Here is a 22,249-nt window from a genome sequence, read left to right as displayed (position 1 = left end):
ACATGTGTGACGGAGCTGTTTCTAAATAAGTACCACTTTGTGTGGAACTTTCAGCGCCTTAAAAATATGGATAAATATTGGCTGTCAGAGAAAACATGTCAATCCCCCCAAAAAAAGGATCTGTAGGCAAGTGATTGAGCTGGTTTAGGAAGGAGTCTGAAACTTGAAGCCTCCTGTATCCCGTTGGGCTTTAGAAATGGTAAATAGAATCGAAATAATCAATGTTAATTATAGCTCATTCAGACATTTTCCATTAAACATGCAGGCCTAACAAATCTGTGCTGTTTTACCTGCAAGAAACACGAAAATCAGGTTAAAGGGCCAGTGTGTAGCAATTAGGGGGCTCTATTAGCAGAAATGGAATATAATATTTACAATAATATACGTTTTCATTAGTGTATAATCACCTGAAATTAATAATTGTTCTGCTTCCGTTAGCTTAGAATGAGCTCTTTATAGGTAGCGGGTCCTCTTCACGGAGTCCGCCATGTTTCTAATAATAAATATATACATACATTTGCATAAAGCAAACATATTTGCCCACTCCCATGTTGATAAGAGCAATAAATACTTGACAAATCTCCCTTTAAGGTACATTTTGAACAGATAAAAATGTGCAATTAATCGCGATTAAATATCTTAATAGATTGACAGCTCTAATATATACATATAAAAACAAAGGCTGGTCTCTAATATAAGCCTGCTTCAAATAAATGCCTGATTCTCTGAGCTGAGATGATTAAAGTCAGTTTAAAGGTGCAGTGTGTAGGATCTGGCGGTATCTAGTGGTGAAGTTGCAGATTGCAAGTAACTGAAACTTCTCCTGTGTGACGTGGCCGACGCAAAAGCGTGAATGGCTCACTCTGGAGCTGGTGTTTGGTTTGATTGTTCTGGGCTACTGTAGAAACATGGCAGACTCTGTTAAGAGGACCTGCTCCGTATGTAGATATAAACAGCTCATTCTAAGGTAACGAAAACACAACCATTCTTATTTTCAGGTGATAAATGCTAAATGCTACACACTGTTCCTTTAAAGCTGAAGTAGGCGAGATTGGAGCAAATATGGTTAAAAAAAGTTATTTTTATAAAAGGGTCGCTATATCGTGCCAGTAGTACACGAAACAGGTAACCTGAAAAAAATCACGTTCCTCTGTGTCCTCCGGTGCTCCTAACGGCATCTGCAAGATTTCACTTACCGGAGGAAAACAAGCAGTAAGAGCTGATCTGAGGTCTGCTGTCAATCTGCTGTCTATGAGGGCCGGCTGTCAATCACTCTTAACTCCTATCAGACAATCAAACTAGGCAGCGCTGATCAAATATCAATCAATATTTTGTTACGTTAATGCCTATTTCTCTCCTCAAATGTTTTCAGAATCATCTTGTAGTGTACGGTTTAGCTGTAAAATGACAAAGTTTGTGACGCCGCCGCCATTGTGAAATCTGGGGAAGGAACGCCAAGTTCCGGTCACATGACCGGAGCACAGCCAATAGGAACGCTCTCTCAATTAAATGACCTGTGATTGGTCAAAGTCTCCCGTAACGGGCTGGATTTTCTAAAGCCTGAAAACAGAGCCATGAGGAGGAGCAGAAGTCTAGTTTTCTCTCAGAACACTTGAATTACAATATGGTGAAAGGTTATTATGGAATTTTTGCCCAATGATGCCAAAAAAATACTGACTACTGAAACTTTAAGTATGTTTCCAAAGTTTCTGAAATCTTTTCTGTGTTTTCAGGAAACCAGTGATGAGAAACATTCCTGTTTCTTTCATGTAACAGAAACAGACCTGTGACTTCAAGATAAACTGGATGTTTTTGATCAAGGCATACCTGCGCCGCTATGTCCACCAGGTTAGGCAGCTTCAACACTCGTCCATCTCCGTCCTTCAAGAAGTCCAACAGGCTTCCTAAGGCAGACAGAAAACAGATGTTACAGACACTGAAGACTGAAAACTGTATGTCTTAGATCCATCAGCGAATCAGTGGTGCCCTACTGCTCCCCCGGCCCTCGACAGGAACTGTTTATAATTCGGCAATTACCAAACCACAAGCAATAATGTGACAGCTGAATGCTCTGGAGACACGAGGCTTGTAATTTGTCGGCTCACTTCTACCTCACGTCATCAACAATAATCAGTTTGAGTTAGAGGATAAATACAGGATTTGGGGGACTTGATGATCACCGCAAATACTTTGACATTCATCACATTTCACACTAGGTCTGCTTTTCTGAATTCTCCTCTTCAACTCCATGGGCTGACCTAGATGATGAGGCAGCCTCTGCATGCAACAGACACAGTGATGCACATCAAAGTTTCCATTCTTGTGTTCTCTGGTGTTTTAATGTGCGTCCACAGCTCTTTCTTGTGGTTTTCTTTTTTTTTTTTTTTTTTAAATTGCAGTGCTTTGGGAGGATTGTTTTGAAGGCCTTAATCATCTTCAGTCACTCTGAAACAAAGGGTTTACCATACCAGAACAGCTACTATTATTCTGCCTGGAATGGAACAAAAACACTTCTGCTGAAATGAAAAACATTTTTGCAAAGCCTTGCATGTTTGTGCTCAGTGTGATATGATTAAACACACAAACCAGCACATTTAAACCGTTTCTGACGCTTTACTGTGCTTTTTGCTATTGTGGCAACTCAGGTCAAACAAAGCAAAGGGTTGAGACTCACCCTATTCATTTTTTTTTTTGCCCCACAAGCAGTATGGCTGTCCATTGATTGGTCAGTCCATCTACACTACATTTACTGTGGGTATTCATGGTTCTCAGAGGATGATTTAAAAAATTGATTTCGGAGACCCCCTGACTATTCTTCCTGTAAAAACATCAGACAATAATCTCCATCTAATGGGCAGATTGACATTTTTGCTGAATTTACGAAGCATATTCACGCTTCCAAGAGGATGAACCCTTTCCTTTTTCAACATTCCACGAGCTTCACCTTTATTCTTGATAAATCCATTTGATTTGAATGATTAATCTTTCCCCTACCACAGCCCTACAGCTCTAACCCTATGGGTAGACATTTGTGACTGAAATGCACTGTAGACCACTCTATGACTCTAACCAACTCTATAGAAACAAGGCAAAAGTGAGCATGGCTCCCATGCCCCTGCTCACTGCTTGACCCCGACTGTGGTAGGGCCAAAGGTTTTGCCTTTTTGGAACTAATGGAACCAGTTCTACTCCGGAAGCAAAATTGAAGTCGAAAAAAATCACAGTTTTTGGCCAAAATTTCCAAAAACTTTGGCCACCCTGGACTTCTAACCCCCAAAAGGTACAACTAGACCACACTGTCAACCATCACATCAAATTTGAAGTTCCCAAGTTAAAGAGTTTCCGAGTTCTGCTCCAGAAACGAAAGTGTGACACGTGAACGGACCGAAGGACGGACACACGTAGCGCTATATATACCCCTGACTACGTTGTCGTGGGGGTATAATAAAGGTGCTAACTAGAACCATATAGGGCTCTTCGGCTTGTCCCCATAGGATAACCCTTTTTGGTTCCTGGTAGAACTTTTTATTAGGGTTCTACCTAGAACCACCTGTGAGAGGTTCTACAGAGGACCCTTCTATGGTATGATGGTCCTACCCAGAACCCTCTTTAGAGGTTTTATCCAGAACCTTTCCACTGTCTAAAGCAAGGGCATACGCTGTACGGTTTTAGCCCGTTTCTGGCCCAAATTTTGAGCTGCACAACTCCTTTTAGAGTCGGGCCGAATTTCAGCTTCGTTGGGCGTCGTTTGCCGTGCAGTGGACCGAGGACTGATTAACTCCTCCTACTGGCCGTCGGACAGTCACAGGCTCTCTCACAGTTGAAGCAGAGCCATAAGCCGATTCCCCAACTTCACTGCTTTTTTTCTGCTTTTTTAATTTTGTTTTTTTACAGTAATCAGAGTGGAGCTCTCTCTATTTTATTTTAGACGTACAGTGAGAGCATTCAGGTCGTGGCTGATGATCGGACCGTACAGTTTGAGCACATATATCGTGAGCTTTGGCTTTACATCGCAAACGATCTACTCGTACAGTAGGAGTAGGATTTAAAAATCTTACAGTGTATGCCCAGTATAAGGGTGCTAACAAGAACCTACCCAGGGTATTCTACCGAGAACCCATTTATATTCCAAGGGTTTCATCTAGAACCCACCCAAGTTTCCTCATGAGGCTCCTTAAAGGGGGCGGGGCTGATGTGGTGCAGAGCAACCCACAACAATCATGGTTCACAATCACAGTTTTTAAGGGTGTGGGCTGGGAGGATCTTTTAATACCCATGCTTTCAGCAATCCTTGAAGAACTCTTTCCTCCAAAAAAAGGTTCTTTGGATAAAAAGGGTTCTTAAATGAACACATAGTCTTACAAAGAACCCCTGACAAACCCTTTCTTCAAAAAAGGGTTCTTCACAAGCAAATGGTTCTGGGTAGAATCATAGCCCTTCAGGAAGAACCCATTTGGAATCCTTATTTTTAAGAGTGTAGGCATTACTTATAAATCCCTTAATTAATGAATTAATCCCTTACATTTAACATTTTGATACAACTTTCTACAGCTGTGTTTTCTGCTTGATAAAATTATATTGAACTGAATTTATGAATCTGCATTAACAAAATGTGCAAAGAGTCATCGGGACTGAAAGCTTTACCAAAGAACAGTTGTGTGTGTATATATGCATGTGTTTGTGTGTTCGTCTACCTTTGCCCATGTACTCTGTGACGATGTAAATGGGTTCCTCAGACACCACGGCGTAGAGCTGCACCAGCTTGTCATGGCGGAGCTTCTTCATGATCTGAGCCTCCTCCAGGAAGGACTCGGGGGACATGGTGCCAGGCTTCAGAGTCTTCACTGCCACCTTAGTGGTGCCGTTCCACGTTCCTGGCACACGCAAACACACAGGATGGCATCAGCACAGCGGCAACAACGTTTCATATTCAAATCACGTCAGAGTTAGACCCTGCTGTCTAACCAGAAGAGATGATTGGCGGCTGTAGTAAAAATCAGGTAGGTGTGGGGGGGGAGGGTCTTGCTTTGAAATGACAATGAGGTAAACATGCAACACACAGAATGAGATCAGGAGACAGTATGAGAACCAGCTCGTCTGTAATTCTCATGCACAGAGGTTGTGCGTTGAAGGATAATTAAATGGGTACGAGGTTTAGAGTGGACCTTGATTTGAAATGGCTTTTAAAAGCCAGGAGAGGATCCAGCGGAGCCACAATACGCCAACACAGGAGCCGATAATCCTTTTTTAGGATGATTAACAAAGGCAAGCCTGTAAGCTCCTCACTGGTTGCATGCCAGTTACTGCAACACAGCATGGCTATGCCACCAATGTGCGCTGCATCCCAGCTGCTGTGTCAGAGCAGGCATATTAAGACATATATGATAATCACTCAAAAGTAGTACTCCATGTATCTCATTCTGTGACAGTAATGGGTGCAGGAATATTAGTAGTGACCCAAAGGGAAGACAGAGCCCGTCAGCTAACATTTGGTCTACTGTACATGTGTTTGGATGGGGGGGGGTTAATGTAAGCCCATGAATCAGAGTAGGCTTCTTTAGTGATGCAGCTGTGCAGACACATTTTGGGAGTCGGGACTGAGCGGGTGACGGTCACCTGCTGGGTTGTGAGGTAATAGGATCTCAGAGGCTGGGTGTCATCTGGGAGAAGCCCTATCCTCAGTATCTGTCCAGCTGGAATATGATAAGAACGCACACCCTCGTGTTCTGCAGTATGGAAGCCCAACATGGCCAAAACTAAACATTAGGAAATTATATGAATGGAGAGAGTAAATAGGCTATACTGTATATGTAAATTAGAAAATAATTAAATAATTTAATAAGCATTAAAAATGTTGCAGTCAGAAACAATTACTGTGAACATTTTGTTTATTATTATAAAACTACAAATCTGATACCGGATTTTTTTTTTTTTTTTTGTCAGAGCATTTCATTTATCGATTGCTGTCGGGATGTAATGAGAATTTCAACAAATGTAACAAAAATGTATTTGAACAACCCTACCTTTAATGCTCTGAATTTCTAAATTGGCACCTTTAACTTACAAGCTAATGACAGCGTTTTATTAGCTGTAGTGTTGAAGAATAAGCCACAGTTTAGCGCCTAGGCAACGTATAAGCTGTTTCCAAGTGCTACAGCCGACTAGCTAATTAGCTATGTAGCCTGCAAACTGATGTTAGCAGTGCATCTTTCCCCAGTGGATATTTGTTTGCTAGTTTGTATTGCAGTTAATAAATCAGCAGCTAGCCGGCTAACTACTTTGGTTACTTCAGCGGTGTTTTCATGTTTCGCAGTGTTCCTTAGACAGAGAACTCTGTGAAAAGGGAAAACAGACTTAATATTGACCATTTTGGACTTCCATACAGCACTCAATGCTGTACTAACAGCAAAATAAAGCAAAGTCTGAATTTGTATATATGAATAGGAACTGATTTTCAAAGTCTTACTTTATGGATTATGTTTTACAAAACACACCCTGCAGGACTGCTGGAGGGGGATAAGATAACAGTTGCTTTCATTTCCAATTAGCAAACAAAATTGCATTCTTGGTATATTTTAGAATGCAGGTAAAAGGATGTATGGAAATCTTCACTTTTATTTCCTGGGTGGCCCAATGTGAACATTTAAAATAAGGGTACTCTTTGTGGGGGGTGGATTTCCTTACCGTAAAACACATCAGCAAAACATCCCGTCCCCAGCTTTACTTCCAACTCAAGTGTGTCTCTGCTGATCTCCCAGGAGTCATGACTCAAGCCCACAGTGTCAGGGATGTAGTTCACACACACGCCCGTTAAATTAAAGCACAAACCATCCGCACTCTCTACATGGGGAGGGAAGGCAAGGCACACAGGGTTAACTACTGGGGAGTGGACCATGCAGAGAGGGACATGGAAGGGAGCCATCTTCAGACTGTGGGAGCAGAGTCTCCTGACACATCGGATGTTTTTCCAGATGATTTTGAAAGGGAGGGGTCAAGAAACCAAAAGCATTTCCCTGGCAAAAGCCCCAAACCCGAGAATTATCAAAATTTCCTGTCCCATTTTCTCATTTGATCCCCTCCCTTCCCAGGCCAGATTATTTGCTTGTGTTTTGGAGTCTCTGCAAGCCCAGTGTGGCCCCCCTTCCATGCGCCCTCTCATTCCGGAGGCGACTGGATCCGTACCCATCCAGACCTCCCCAAACTGCCCGTTCCCAAGACGCTTGATGAGCTGCAGCGACTCCCGCGGGATCTCCCACACGTCTTTGGTTTTAACGGACAGGTCGGCGAGGCGTGGCATCCCTTTGTGGCAGGGAACCACCAAGCGACAGCAGAGCCCGGCGGCTCGGTCTGCACGCGGCGATGCACAAATAAAGAGCACAGAGAGAAACGTACAGATAGTTAGCAGAGCATCCTGCAGGAGAGGGGAAAGCCTCGAAGCAGCAAAGAGCTAGAAACAAGGACGACAAAAAAAGCAGAGTAAACATGAAAGCTGAAAATCAGGGGGCTTCCAGGTCAGGGGATCTGACAGTAATCAGTCTAATGTGGGCTGCATGATCCTTACTGATCATCAAATCAACCAGAGTGCTGCCAGGTTGTACAGTACACATCTCAGCACGAATAAAACGCTACCAAGAATTTATGTACAGGAGCCAGTGAGACAGAGGTGCTGTCGCAGTCCTTAAAGGGGAATGCCACTGATTTCAACATCAGTGTCCTCGTCATGGGAAGCACTACTCAGCCTGTGAAAACAGTTGTATAAAAGTGTTCTGTGGCGAAAATAACCCAGATGATGTCATCAGGGTTATTTTGATGATGTCATTTTGGCTTGGGCTAGGAATCTACAAATCTCTAATAGAAAGCCTGAGTTATAAACTGGGGGCATGGAGCGCCGAATTTGCAATAGAGTGCTACAGGAATGAGTCCTAAAACCCTTTAATGAGTTAGCATTTTAGCAATTCCTGTTCCCTCGTCTGGGAGTCAATGGGTTTTTAGTTAGATGCCTGAAATAAGATCTGTGGTTAACACAAGCTGAAGCGAATTTTAACGTTTTGTTCTAAGACATAAAATACATCAATAAATACCCCACTTGTGAATTTTAAAGCATTTATGTGTCTTAAAAATGGCAGTTGTTAACAAGTGGCTAAATGAGACAACTAAACGTCATCGTGGCGACTCATCCTCCTTTACAGCCTCGTTGTTTTATACGGTTTATACTCGCGCTCATGCGACTGTGGTGTAGTTCGTTTATAGCCTAACATTAGCTTTTTACTTCTGGCGATTTCATTCGCACTTCAAAAATCAGAAATGTGGTGTTCATTTGTGAAGATTATCTTGCTGAACAAAATGTGGAAGTATCATAAATGTTTGTTTGTCACAGAGTTTATTTTCTGCAATAATCTAAAACCCAATGGAACAATCCCATTGGCTTTTTGTCGAGGGAACCAGGGCGATGCTAACTTCCTGGTTGGCCTACAAAAATACATAATTTCCCGATATTTTTTATGCTAAATGCAGTACCTGTGAGGGTTTCTGGACAATATTTGTCATTGTTTTGTGTTGTTAATTAATTTCCAATAATAAATATATACATACATTTGCATAAAGCAGCATATTTGTCCACTCCCATGTTGATAAGAGTATTAAATACTTGACAAATCTCCCTTTAAGGTACATTTTCAACAGATAAAACATGTGCGATTCATTTGCGATTAATCAAGATTAACTATTGACAATCACGTGATTAATCGCGATTAACTATTTGAATCGACTGGCAGCCCTCGTAAAGGCATTCCTGAGGAGTAGCGTTTAGGTGTTTTTAGGATTTTGTTGCGGGGCACTTAAATAAACCAATATAGCTAGCTGTATCTTTGGAGTTTTAAGGATACCTGGTGGTAAAATGTTAAATTTTAGGGCATGATTTTGTAGTGGCTTCATCTTGCTGAATGAGATTACAATAAAAGTATCTCATCCTGCTGCTAGGGCTAAAGAACCAAAAGCAGCAAGTGTGGGTGCGAGTCATAGAAACAGTAAGGCTCTGTGTTACAGCACACTTTGGCTAATGGCAGCTACGACTCGCATACGCTTTAACGATAATGACAGTAATTTATGTGCGGAGAGAGCTCCGGCCGTCAGTCACTCATCTGGGAAACGTACATCTCCAGTTGTTGTTAAACATAAAGACGGAGCTCGGAGACTTTATGCACCAGGAGGGACATTAACAACCACGCTTGTTTAGGCAACCGAGTGGTGCTCCAGCTGCTTCCACGTCGATCCTCCCTGGTTGTCACTTTAGCTGATGACACCATGTTGTCTGTGTCGTGAAATCAAACATCTCTTGCTTTTACTCTGGAGGAAGCTCTCATGTTTGCCCCTGATTGATTGAGCCAGTGGATTAGGGCAGAGTTTCCATTGGTATCTTGAGACCTCCCCCCCTCCACCAATACTGCAAGGACAAAGTGACCCCCCCTTCCTCCCCACTGCCAGCGATAAGGCCCCAGGTTGTTTGCATGAGGCAGTAAAGACGAGATAAAGGCCCGCGTCTCCCCCGTGGGAGTGTTCAACCTGCAACTCGGCCATCAAAGCCCATCTGGGCCGCCTGCCTGCTGCCTCAGCGGCTCCACTCAGACATCAATACAGCTCAATGTTCACTCTGCTGGCTGTCATAAAAGCTGTCAATATGTGGACCGTATCCACGCAGAGTGCATCAAAACAGGCAGCGTTTCCCAGAAAGGCGTGGCAGCTTCAAATAATGATGTTTGTGCTTTGATCAGAGTTAATATTCCCCCGATAAAATATTATTTGATTTAAAAAGGAAGAATCTGTTAGCTCTCGATCTCCGAGTGCTAAACTAGATTTTGTCTGATATTCGGTTTTCTCATAATTTTTAAAAAATTTATTATTTCATTTCTAACTTTGGCGCCACCAAGTGGTAGTTTAAAAACGGTCACCGATCCAACCTGGGAACAATGACTGAACAGACATAGACAGCACCAGTTTACACCAGGATGGTCTCATGTTCCTACAAAATAAAAAGGACAGAATATTGCCTCAATTTCCCTTCATCTCCTAAGATTTTCATCATTAGGCAACCTGAGTGTGAATGAGCGGAAGCAGGAAACAACAAATATGTTTCCTGATGAGGTACTGTGCCTTCACGTCTTGTATTATCCAATAGTTTTATTACTTTAAGAATGATGTTTATCTGTGACATGTTATTATGCAACTATAGAAACAAGGCAAAAGTGAGCATGGCTCACATTCCCCCCCGCTCACCACTTGACCAAAGGTGGGCCAAAGGTTTTGCCCTTTTGTAACTAATGGAATTAGTCTGTTGAGCACAATGTAGCTTGTTATTAGCTCACCTTCCTCAAGTCTGACCCCCAAAAGGCACAACTAGACCACAGTGTCAACCATCATACCAAATTTGAAGTTCCTATCTTAAATAGTTTCCGAGATCTGCTCCGGAAACGAAATTGAAGTCGAAAACAATCACAGTTTTTGGCCAAAATTTTGGGCACCCTGAACTTCTAACCCCCAAAAGGCACAACTAGACCACACTGTCAACCATCATACCAAAATTGAAGTTCCTAAGTGAAATAGTTTTCGAGTTCTACTACGGAAAAGTGTGACACGCGAACGAACGGAAGGACGGAAGGACAGACGGACACGCGGAGCGCTATATACCCCCGACTACGTTGTCGCGGGGGTATAAAAATGCTAAAGATGATGGGACTGATAAAAACAAAAACACTCAAGGTAAGCCAATATATGAGTTACTACATCAAAATTATGAGATAGTACGTGAGTCAAAAATGTTGACTTGAAGGTTGTATTGATAACATTTTTATGTAGACGAACAATTTAAAAAAAATAATACTTCCACATAGCTTTTAGAAAGGTGCCGAATAAAAGTATGGCTTTTCCTTATAAGACTTGTTATGATTGTGAATTAATGCCAGAAAAAACAGACAAATGACTGAGTTTGACACCAGTGTTTCCATCAGGCCAACTGACGTTAACATATATTAGCCATCTTAGCTTAATCATCCGAACAACAATAACACATAAAATTAAAGTTCGGCATATTTAAACAAAATCAACAACAAATGGAACAGGATGAGGGAGAACGTGGCAAGGTTATCAATTATACCTTTAACAGCTTGACTTAGTAGGTCATCATTTTGGTTTGCTATCTCATAAAGATTTACTAAGTCAACATTTGTAAATTTATGAGATAATAAATGAACATTTTGAGGTGCAATTGCTGTCTCAAAAATTGGACTTACTAACCCATAAATTTGATTTAGGAAGTCAAAATTATGAGATAATAAGTCAACATTTTTTACTCCATTTCGACTTATTTTAATCTCTGATTTTGACTCACCACGAGTATTTTCATATTTTATCATGTCTAACTTTTCATCTATTTATTATTTTTTTATTGGTGGAAATACAGTTTCCCTGAGTGTGTTGACTTTAGCAAGACTGCTTCATTTATGAATTCAACTTTTTATTTGTGAGAGGAAGAAGAATGGGCTATTCGTTCTTTCAAACGTTACATAATCTCGCTTTGAAGGTGATCTGCATTCAGATTTACAGCATAGCTGATTCTCAAGGCCGCGTGTCTTAAGTCTCCTTTCTCATCCCTTCAGTTGCATCTGAAGAATAGCTGCAGTATGTGATGCCAGATAGGCTCCTTATAGCTCTTTATAGACATGAAAACAGAGAAAAAAGCAGAAAGCCATAAAAGCACAAGCCCTGAAAAGAGTCAAGGTTATTTGAAAAAGGTGCGCGTCGTCGGCTCCGTACGTCATCTGGAATGGTGATTAAATGAATGGTGATAATGTAGAGGGACGGTTAATGTGCCGTGACACAAACACACAGAAAATCCATGGTGTTGATTTTAGGGCTTAAATATCAATATGCCGATTAGAGCGTGATGGGAAAAATATCTGTTTCTCCTTCTCCGTGAGAGGGACACGGAGGATGAGAGGGATAAAACAGAACAAACGTAAGACGACAGATACATATACATCATCGTTACTCCGAGACAGAGAGTAAGAGAAACAACTGAAGAAAGAGGGGAAAACACAGAATACACGAGTACAACTAAAGACAATAATCAGTGGTTATCAAATATGTGTGTCAACGGCACGAGCTCAACACACACATCTGGATACTGTGAAGCAAACTGTAACTCACACACTAACTCCCCGTCTCCCTTTGCTCAAGAAGAGTGCTAAATAATAGTGCCTTTCCACTCTAACGTCATGTTTCTTAACTAATTTGACGTATAGCAGCTTTCCATTTCTTTCCACTCGTGGTGTCTCATGGTAAGTGCAACCTTTTATTCCTATATGTGAAAATGTGCTGGCAGACCAGATGCAATTATAGTGTAACAGAGTCTGCTTAATGCATTCTGGATCAATTCAAGGAAAACGGACACCGGACAGAAGAGAAGACTTTGAAGTTTGCTATTTGGTGCGTGTGCAAACGGGGCCACGGTGTCAACGCTGTGTCTCCATCATAACATATCTCACTATGGCAACATCTGTCTGTTTCCCTCTTTAATGGAGAGTGGGCGATGCAATGCTTCATGGGCCATATGGTGGCCAGACCACTGAGGGGCAGCCTTGGTTGGTTTTCAGGCTTAATTTACATACCATATTCTTTTAAGCTGCACTGGGAATAACTTTATGTAAATATATATTTTGAAGCTTTGTGTCAGCAATGCAGCTTATCAACTTTGTACTTCACAGACATGATGTCTGTATATTTACTATATTTACACGTCTTTTATGTCTGTATTTGCTGCAGTTTTTCTCTGCTTCTGTCCTGAATATAAATTAACCAGAATATATCCTAGAAATAACGAGGATACGTCCTACAAAGAATGAGAAACAATTAACTGGAATATGTCCTAAAATGAACCAGAATATATCTTAAAAATAACGAGGATACGTCCTACAGTGAACAAGAATACATTAACTCTAATATATCCTAAAATTAACCAGAATATATACTAAAAATAACGAGGATACGTCCTAAAGTGAACGAGGATATATTCTAGAAATAACAAGGATACGTCCTAAAGTGAACGAGAATACTGGAATACGTCCTAAAATGAACCAGAGTACAGTATATCCTAAAAATCACAAGGATACATCTTAAAGTGAAAGAGAATACATTAACTGGAATACATCCTAAAATGAACCAGAATATATCCTAGAAATAACGAGGATACGTCCTACAAAAAACGAGGATTAATTAACTGGAAAACGTCCTAAAATTTACTAGAATATATCCTAAAATTAGCAAGGATACGTCCTAAAGTTAGCGAGAATACTGGAATACGTCCTAAAGTGAATGAGGATATATCCTAGAAATAACGAGGATACGTCCTAAAGTGAACGAGAATACTGGAATACGTCCTAAAGTGAACGAGAATATATCCTAAAAATAACAGGTTTTATTCTAAAATGAATCAGAATAAGTAGAATACATCCCCAAACAAACAAAAATAGTAGAATTGCTTGTAATTATGTAGTACTGCTACATCAGAAGTCTTAAAATCAACCAAAACATACCCTAAAATTCAGATCTAGATATCAAAGCAGTCATTAAAATGTCATTAAAAGCACAGTGTGTATACCTGAGTAGTGCTGAACCAGCTGCTGCAGTGTGTCGAACTGAGCCCTGGTGGTGATGTAGTAGCCGCCACTGTCCAGCTTGCGTATCTTATAATGCTTGACATGGTCTCCTTTCACATCGTCCCAGTCCCGTATGGACAAGGAGAAGGCACCTGGGGGCGGGGGAGGGGACAGTTCAGGGATTGAGTCACTAAACATCAAGAACTTGTCCATGGTTTAAATCAAGAAATAAATAATCAAAGAATAATTTAACAAGACTACGAATCGGACCAAGCATTCAGCGCTCACTTTAAGTACTCGACACTTGAAAACTTTCAATTCGGTTGTCACTCAAAAAGCATTGAGGTTCTGTACTCGGCCGTAGCTAACACACTGCTCAAGTTCACAGAAGCCATGTGGGAAATGTCAGAGCGTAGAAACATTCCACAGGTTTATCTTTTAATTACACTCTCAGGCTGGTGTGACTGGAGGTAGTGGATCTGTCATGGCTTAAACACACATCAACCTGTGTGACTCTGAGTGTGTCTGTAGTAGTTTTACCCTTTGTGGTTTCACTCTCCCGGATGAGATAGGTTCCTCGAGGGTTGCCAGTGGACAGCAGCTGCCTCTCTGCATCCTTACGTCCCAGTTTACCAAAGTACCAGCTGCAATGACAGGACAAAGCATGTTAACTCAAACACCACATTTAGAAGATTTAGAATCCAATAATGACGTCTCACTCCCATTCTATAGCATCAAATAACTAATTCAAACTAGGGCTGTCAAAGTTAATGCGATAATAATAAGTTAAAACAAATATGTGTTAACGTGTTATTATCGCGTTACCACTAATTTCTTTAACGCATTAATGCAACTTGCAATATCAAACTTTCGGAGGTTGTAGCGGGCTCAGTTTTGAAGCTACAGCGGAGATACTGTCATCACAGGAAACTACAAAAACCAAAAGAATCCATTGGTACCAACCAGCTTGTCGTGAAGGAGGCTAAATAACGCTCCAAACTTGCGCAAAATGTTGGAGAGGAAAAACTGTCATGGCCATTTTCAAAGTGGTCCCTTGACCTCTGACCTCCAGATATGTGAATGTAAATGGGTTCTATGGGTACCCACGAGTCTCCCCTTTACAGACATGCCCACTTTATGATAATCACATGCAGTTTTGGGGCAAGTCATAGTCAAGTCAGCACACTGACACACTGACACACTGTTGTTGCCTTGTTATGATTTGAGCATATTTTTTATGCTAAATGCAGTACCTGTGAGGGTTTCTGGATGATATCTGTCATTGTTTTGGGTTAATTGATTTACAATAATTAATTTATACATACATTTGTATAAAGCAGCATATTCGTCCACTTCCATGTTGATAAGAGTATTAAATACTTGACAAATCTGCCTTGAGGGTACATTTTGATCAGATAAAAAAAATGTGTGATTAATTTGAAATTAATCGCGATTAACTATTTTAATCAATTAATTATTAGCCCTATCATTTACATAATGTTTTAAGAAATTACCAATGTGTACGGGAACTGACAAAAAAAAGTAACACATATTATTGTGGCGCCAAAAGGCTCAATGACATTTTTTTTGGTGCACCTAAATTGTGTGTTGGTGCATTTTGAGCAGATAAAAAAATGTGCTATTATTTTGCAATTAATCATGATTGACAGCCCTAATTAAAGAAAAATTAACACTTGAACATATATCAGCGTGATAAGAGCTACATAAAAGGTCAGAAACAGTCTTTGTGAAAATTATATTTGACGTGTACTTTGACTTTTTAGTTTGGCCCATCTGCTAACATGGAGAGGGCGGGGTTTATGACCTATACTGCAGCCAGCCACCAGGGGGCGATCCAGATGTTTTGACTTCACTTTTGGGGAGCTGTCATGTCGTCCATCTTTATATACGGTCTGTGGTTTGTATATTTAGCATTTGGACTCTAACCCAGCAGCTAGCCTGTCAAACAGTTTGAACTGTGACTATAGTTCAGGGCCTGCTGCCTTCGTCCCTGCAGATCTGTGCATATTGTTTAGTTACAGACTACATACCTGGAAAAAAAATACTTATTCATAGCAGGGACTGAAACTACACACAGGAAATGTGAGCAGTGTGACACCAAAGTGTGTCTCTCACAGATCTGTGTTGATAAGCGGAGCTGCGCCCCCACACCTCCACTTGTTTTTAATCCCAGCATGCATCAGTGGGCTCATCATGAGATTCTACCTCACAGTGAACCGAATGAATCTTCATTCGGAAACCTTATTCAGATTGAAGTGTGGGGGGCAGGTGGGTGGAAGTGTGGGGGGCAGGGGGTTCAGGGCTGTGGCAGCAGTTGAAGCTGTTTTCAGACAAAACCACACCACAGGATGAGGAAGATTAAAAAACTAGAGTGAAACTTAGGAGTGCATGCATTTTCATGCTAAAAATGTATGCACTCAATGACCTGTTAAATTAAACAAAAAAAATCCCCCACCAACTTGGATATGCTGACCTCTCACCCACAGTCTGGCTGGCATTTTCAAATTCTAAATCCATCTCTTTATAGTGTCACATAAATGCCATGTTATCAGGCCAGTAGAAACGTGGGCGCTGCAGGGAAAGAAAACTGCGGGATGACGACGACTTTTTTCTCCTGAATTTCGCTCCTCAGAAGGTTAAGTCTGCACATGTGAGTCTGTCAGTCTGTGGCCGTTGCGTTCACTAATCTCCAGCTACTTCAGAGCACATTCTAGATGAAAGTCACTGGTCCTGGACCAGTGTGCTGTGGGTCTCTGAGGAGCATTCACACACACACATACACACACAGACTACTTACTCCTCAGCCTGGATGGAGTCCACTGGAGCCACGTAATTACTGGGAATGTAGCCACTGCCACCGGTGGTGAGCGAACGAGCATCCCACCAGTCCCCTTCACTGAAAGAGAGAGAGAGAGAGAAGAAACAGAAAAGATTAATACACTTTATTTCATATGATCTCTGTTGCCATTGAACACATCAAAGTACAGCTTCAGTTTGAATTGCTTCCTTTAATGCTGTCCATGTGGAAAACATATAGGATCAAGTGAGTCTGGAGGGAATAAAAAGTAGAGGGGCAACATGTGGTTGTAGAAAGGCAGTTTGAAAGCTGCGCAGCCACCCATACTAAAAAATGTATAAACACATGCAGTGTGAGTTAAGAGGAATAAAGACCAGTCAAGAGGAATGTAAGTTGTTATGGGAAGATTTCGACATTTACGATTTATTTATTTTACATTTGCTTTCATTCATTCATTGTCACTTCAGTGTAAAGGGGAGACCGGGGGCTATTGTAACATCTCAAATATCTCCAATCAGAAACGAGACAGAACCATGAAACTCATTATGCACACGGTCTGTGATGATCCCTCTCTGCCTGCCGAAAGTCAAACTGATGTCTAATACTCATCAAAGTTTCAAAGTGCTAAGACTCATTTTTGAGGTATAAAAGTATTTTTTTTTTCATTTACAGTACTCCAGATTGAGAGGCGAGATTAGAGCAAATATGATTTAAAAAAGTTATTTTTATAAAACGGTCGCCTGATCGTGACAGTAGTATATGAAACAGGTAATCTGAAAAAAAATCATGTGCCTCTGTGTCCTCCGGTGCTCCTAACGGCATCTGCAAGATTTCACAGACCGGAGGAAAACAAGCAGTAAGAGCTGATCTGAGGTCTGCTGTCCAGCTGCTGTCTATGATTCCGGCTGCCAATCAGGTAGGCTAACGTTATGAGTTTCATTTTGCAAGATACCGTTAAATTAAATATACAGTATTAACGGACGTTTTGTCTGTATTCCGTTAGCATAACATTAGCTAGCTTATCTTTGTCCGTATGCTTCTGTAGTTGGCACTTGTAGATCTTAATATCATATTCCTAACGTTAACGTTACCCGTTTGTAAATTGGACATAGGCCTCCAAAGATGAACATATTTTGAACTGCTGACAGGTGTTCACTAACGCCAAAACACACCAGTGACTGTAATGGGTGGCTAGCTGTCACGGTCCTCCTAACTGATAAGGATCGATATCAATTACTAACTTTAATTTTGTAATATCTGGCCCATTTGCCTGTCAGCTTCTCTTTATATGGGTATTTGTCTTTTGCACGTACTTTATACATATCTGATGATGAATGATTGACAGATGACAGATGAATAGACTGAAAGGAGATAATGACAGTCTACAGTAGCTCCATATGCTACCCTCCTATCGTTGTTTCAGCCTCTGTGTTCATTTGCCTGTGTGTGATATATAAGCTGAAGTTTAGCCGCTTTGAAAAAGGGTGTCTGCTAAAAGGTGTAAAAGGTGAAAAAGGAAGAACAGGAGGAGAGGCTCCGTAAAGACCTCTCAGCCCGGACACCCACACAGCCACAGTGTCTCTCTCTAATGTCCTCTGTCAGGCTGTCCTCACACACAGCTCGTTGTGCCTCTGTGCATCTCTTCCTCACTAACCACCAGCTCTCCATGGTCCCATCCGTCCCTCACTGCGCCTCAGACTCTTTCATGTTCATTCACTCAGCTACTCATCTTCCACCCTACCTCACATTTCTCATATTTCATCTTTTCCTCCTTTCAGTCCCACACTGAGTCCATCACACCGCCGCCTCCTTAATCATATCTTTCCATTTTAAAAGCCGAGATTCAATTTATCAGCATGATAAACTTTCTCAACGTAAAAATGCATTGGAAATGCATCCGCTATCTGCCAAAAAATGGATATTTGACAGATTTTAAAAATGAAAAGGGTAAAATAATGTGGCACTATCACTCTGATCAGATTGCAAAGTTAATCTGTCTTGTCCAAATCAATCCGAAAAACACTTTCAGCCTGATATTTGTTTATTTTTGCTCCAGTCAATAATAATTCAAAAAGGTATGAAGCCTGAATCTCAGTAAAGTGGTAGTCTATGAGCCTTCAGAACAGCTTCAACGCTCCTTCACAGAGATTCTCCAAGTCTCTAGAACTCGACAGGAGAGATGAATACTATAATACTCTCTTCTTCTTCTCTTCATTCCTCCGCTCTCCTCCTTCACACACATCAGTATCTGGCTGCCTTAAGGGACAGCTAGCAGTAGTGGTTTACCATCATTACCAATGCTTGCACATGAATGCACAATCACTCATGTACGTTTCTTTGTCAATGTCTCTCTCTGGCACACTGTACCACCCCGTGCTTGTTTCTATCACATCCCTGAGGCACCAGGAGGGAATGACTTTGGGTGTGTGAGAGAGAGGGATGCTAAAGACAGAGAGAAGAAGGGAGTGGAGGAAGGGAGGGAGGAGAGGAGAGGAGAGGTCCTTCATTTCTGCTGAATAAAGCCATTACGGGGGGGATCGCCTGGGGACGACATCCCAGGCAGAAACGGGCCTGCTTCCCTTTGTTCACAGAGAATCCCTCAGGAAGGGAGGGAAGGGGAGGAGAGAGAAAGATGGGAGTCTCAACAATCGGCCTTCTGAGAGAGAAAAGTATGCAGGAGTGAGAGGATGTGTTCGTGCGGTGTGCGATGTGTCGGTATGTGTGTTTGCGTGGAGACATAAACAGACGGGGCGGGGCGGGCCACAGTCTGTCCCGCTGCCTCTTTTGTCTCCTTAAACCAACTCTGGCTCTGCCACAAACAGACAGAAAGCAACAACAAGAGTAAACAAAGAAACCTCCCTCCCGTCTCGGGTTCCCTCTCCCCACGGTGACTGTTGATGAGAGAATAATTAAACACAGGACCGTGTTGCCTGAGAGGAGTCTGACGGTACAGTACAGGCAGCCATTCACAACACCACGGTGGGTTTATTCATAGAATCAGAACAATTTACTAACAGCGGAGCAGTCGGTAAGAACTGGAGCTATTTCCTGATTATGTCTGATGAAGCTTCACAATATACAAACAGCGGGGTTATAAAAAGCCGGAGCTGAACGCGGAGCCTTCTAAACATTCAGGGATGGAGGCCTGTTTCCTGGAGGATGCCATCACCACCAAACAAATAAGGAACAAGCCTTCTGTCAGCTGAGGCGGCGGTGGTGCTGGGATCTCTGGTGCTTCACGTGAGCCCCGCCTGCTCGGGCATCTGTCAGTCACTTCCTGCCAGCTCTGACGGGCTGGAGCAAGAGTGAGGATTTTTTTTAAGCCCTGTACCGCCTTTGTCCAGCAGGGGTCAGTGTGGCCGGCTGGAAGAAGCCCAGTCCATATTGGAGGCTGGTTGAAGCAGTGAGGCGTGGGCGGATGAGGGAGGAGAGAGAGGGAGGAGGGGGGAGAAAGGGTGAAGATGCAGCTCTGTCTGGCCCCTGAAGAGGAGGAGGAGGAGGAGGAGGAGGAGGAGGAGGAGGAGAAGAAGGAGGAGAGAGAGCAGAGGAAGAGGAGGGAGTCTAATGACGGTGTCTTCCTGCTCCGGCTGAGGCCCAGCAGGGACCGAGGTGTGTGGTGGAATGTGCAAGACGCTGGGCTGGGACAGGATGCTAACTGGGTGTGGTGAGGAGGAAGACTGACCTTGCTGGGCCAGAGGCTGCTGAGGTGATAAGCAGCCACGTACAGTAGACTTATATGGCATAAGCATTAACATTTTATATTTGAGACAGTGTATGTTTGTGTGAAAGCACAGTGTGTACTCGTCTAGAGGATAGTATTAATAAATGCACTAATATAAACACTCGCGCAGACTGATATAAGAACAACACTCAGCCACGGGTGTGATGTGCACTGGGGACTACAGGAACTTGTGCTTTTTATGCCCTGGATTTCACCTCTCAGGCTGCCATACAGAAGCAGGGCTTTAGCCTGGATTTTTAGAAATACTGAGCTCATGATTACAATTCTAAAAAAAAACGCCCCACCGACACTAAAAAGATACAGGTCTGTAATTTCTTTAGAATTTGCAATGAAGTTTCCTGGAAAGAACGAAAATAAGAATTTCACAACATGTGATTTTTAGGTTGTAACGGGCTCAGTTTGAAAACTAGAGTGAATATTCTGGTATTATCAGAATCTAGAAAACCTAAGGAATCCATTGGTACCAACCCTGTCATACTAGCTTGTCGCAAAGAAGGTTAAAGTCATTGCCATTTTCAAAGGGGTCCCTTGACCTCTGACCTCCAGATATGTGAATGAAAATGTGTTCTATGGGTACCCACGAGTCTCCCCTTTACAGACATGCACACTTTATGATAATCAAATGCAGTTTTGGGCAAGTCATAGTAAACTGAAAACTATGGGATTTTCAGTTTACCATGGCCATAAGTTTTTCCTCGCCAAAATTTAGCGTAAGTTTGGAGGGTCATTTAGCCTCCTTCTCAACAAGCTAGTATGACATGGTTGGTACCGATGGATTCCTTAGGTTTTCTAGTTTTCTTTCTTTCATATGATGCCAGTATCTCCACTCCAGCTTTAAAATTGAGCCACTACAACCTAAAAAACGCAAGTTGCGTTAATGCGTTAAAAGAAATTAGTTGCGTTAAAATTAATTTGCGTTAACGTGTTATTCTCGCGATATTATCAGGTTAACCTTTACAGTCCTGTTCATTATCATTATTATCATCATATCATTATTATTACTATTATAGCAATCCCATAGTTTCAGTTTTGTTTCACATGAAACAACAAAACTTCATTGTGAATTAAACCTATAGGTCTTACACGTAGTTATCCAGAACCCATGGTAATATAAACAGTGTCCTTCAACTGGCTTTGTGGGTATCTATTTACGCAGAAATCAGAGCAGTGAGGTGATGGATACATACAGGTAATCAGCTTAATCATGAAACAATGGAGTCCCAGTAAAAAAACTGCCGTCCTTCTGCAGTAGAGCACAGAGCCGGCAGTCTGCCCGCCTCCTCTAACGTCACTGCATCTCTGCAGAAACCCAAACAGACAGAGAGGCAGCTGAGGGGTCACTCAGAGCAGCCTCATGTAGACAGAAAGCGAAAGTGGTTTTCACAAAATGAAAACCATCCTCAAGCAGAGGCCACGACGGTTAAAGATCTGACAGGTGATCACGCCTCTCCTCCCAGCCACACACACACGTACTGTACATACTGGACGTCTGCTCTTCTGCAGGCCGGAAGAAAGATCGGCCAGCATCGCTGTTGGTGGAACAGGGCACCTCCAGTCCAAGCTCAGAGGGATGTCTTCAAGGAACACCACTCATCACTGCTGGCTGGAGCCCCTTCTGCTCCACCCTGTGTAACCCTTAAATAACCTGCCTTTACTGCTGACTGTCATATTGCATGTTCAAGACACCACTTTTACCTCATTTGAAATGCTTTGCACCCTTTAATAGTGTAACCGATATTGAGTTGCTGCCAGTTTTCATTGGATTTAAGACTTTTTGTCTGGTGTAAATTAATTCAGTGGTCAATGTCGGAGCTCCCAGGTTGGTTGTAACAACTGAACATGAGTTTTATATATTTCATACTTCCACAAGCTGAAGTTAAACAGATTTATTTTGGGCTGTAGCTTGCTCCAGATTACGCAACAAAAACACTTCTTTTCCATGTACAAGCTGACACTTTTACCTCACTCTGTCTGCCCCCCCCCTGCCACCCAGCAGCACCATCCCCTTTAAGACGGTGATAAAATGGGAAACTTGCATTC

At 42.1% G+C, this 22,249-nt stretch overlaps 1 protein-coding gene across 7 annotated transcripts in view; it reads right to left on the bottom strand.

Moving 5' to 3' along the window:
* fynb (FYN proto-oncogene, Src family tyrosine kinase b) overlaps positions 1–22,249 on the bottom strand; it is a 99,715-nt gene that overhangs the window by 7,154 nt on the left and 70,312 nt on the right. For 5 of the 7 annotated variants that reach the window (XM_037751583.1, XM_037751582.1, XM_037751581.1 and 2 more), the window contains 7 exons: positions 16,468–16,566; positions 14,190–14,293; positions 13,652–13,801; positions 7,183–7,347; positions 6,685–6,840; positions 4,695–4,874; positions 1,828–1,904 (listed from right to left, as the gene is read on the bottom strand). In XM_037751583.1, the coding sequence (XP_037607511.1) occupies positions 1,828–1,904; positions 4,695–4,874; positions 6,685–6,840; positions 7,183–7,347; positions 13,652–13,801; positions 14,190–14,293; positions 16,468–16,566 (931 nt within the window). The remainder of the gene's footprint in view (positions 1–1,827; positions 1,905–4,694; positions 4,875–6,684; positions 6,841–7,182; positions 7,348–13,651; positions 13,802–14,189; positions 14,294–16,467; positions 16,567–22,249) is intronic. The other 2 variants (XM_037751586.1, XM_037751587.1) reach the window with 2 other exon arrangements.

The sequence above is a fragment of the Sebastes umbrosus genome, chromosome 18 (assembly GCF_015220745.1).
Source record: "Sebastes umbrosus isolate fSebUmb1 chromosome 18, fSebUmb1.pri, whole genome shotgun sequence".
In the NCBI taxonomy this organism is placed as follows: Eukaryota; Metazoa; Chordata; class Actinopteri; order Perciformes; family Sebastidae; genus Sebastes; species Sebastes umbrosus.
This window is presented reverse-complemented; position numbering and strand designations above follow the sequence as displayed.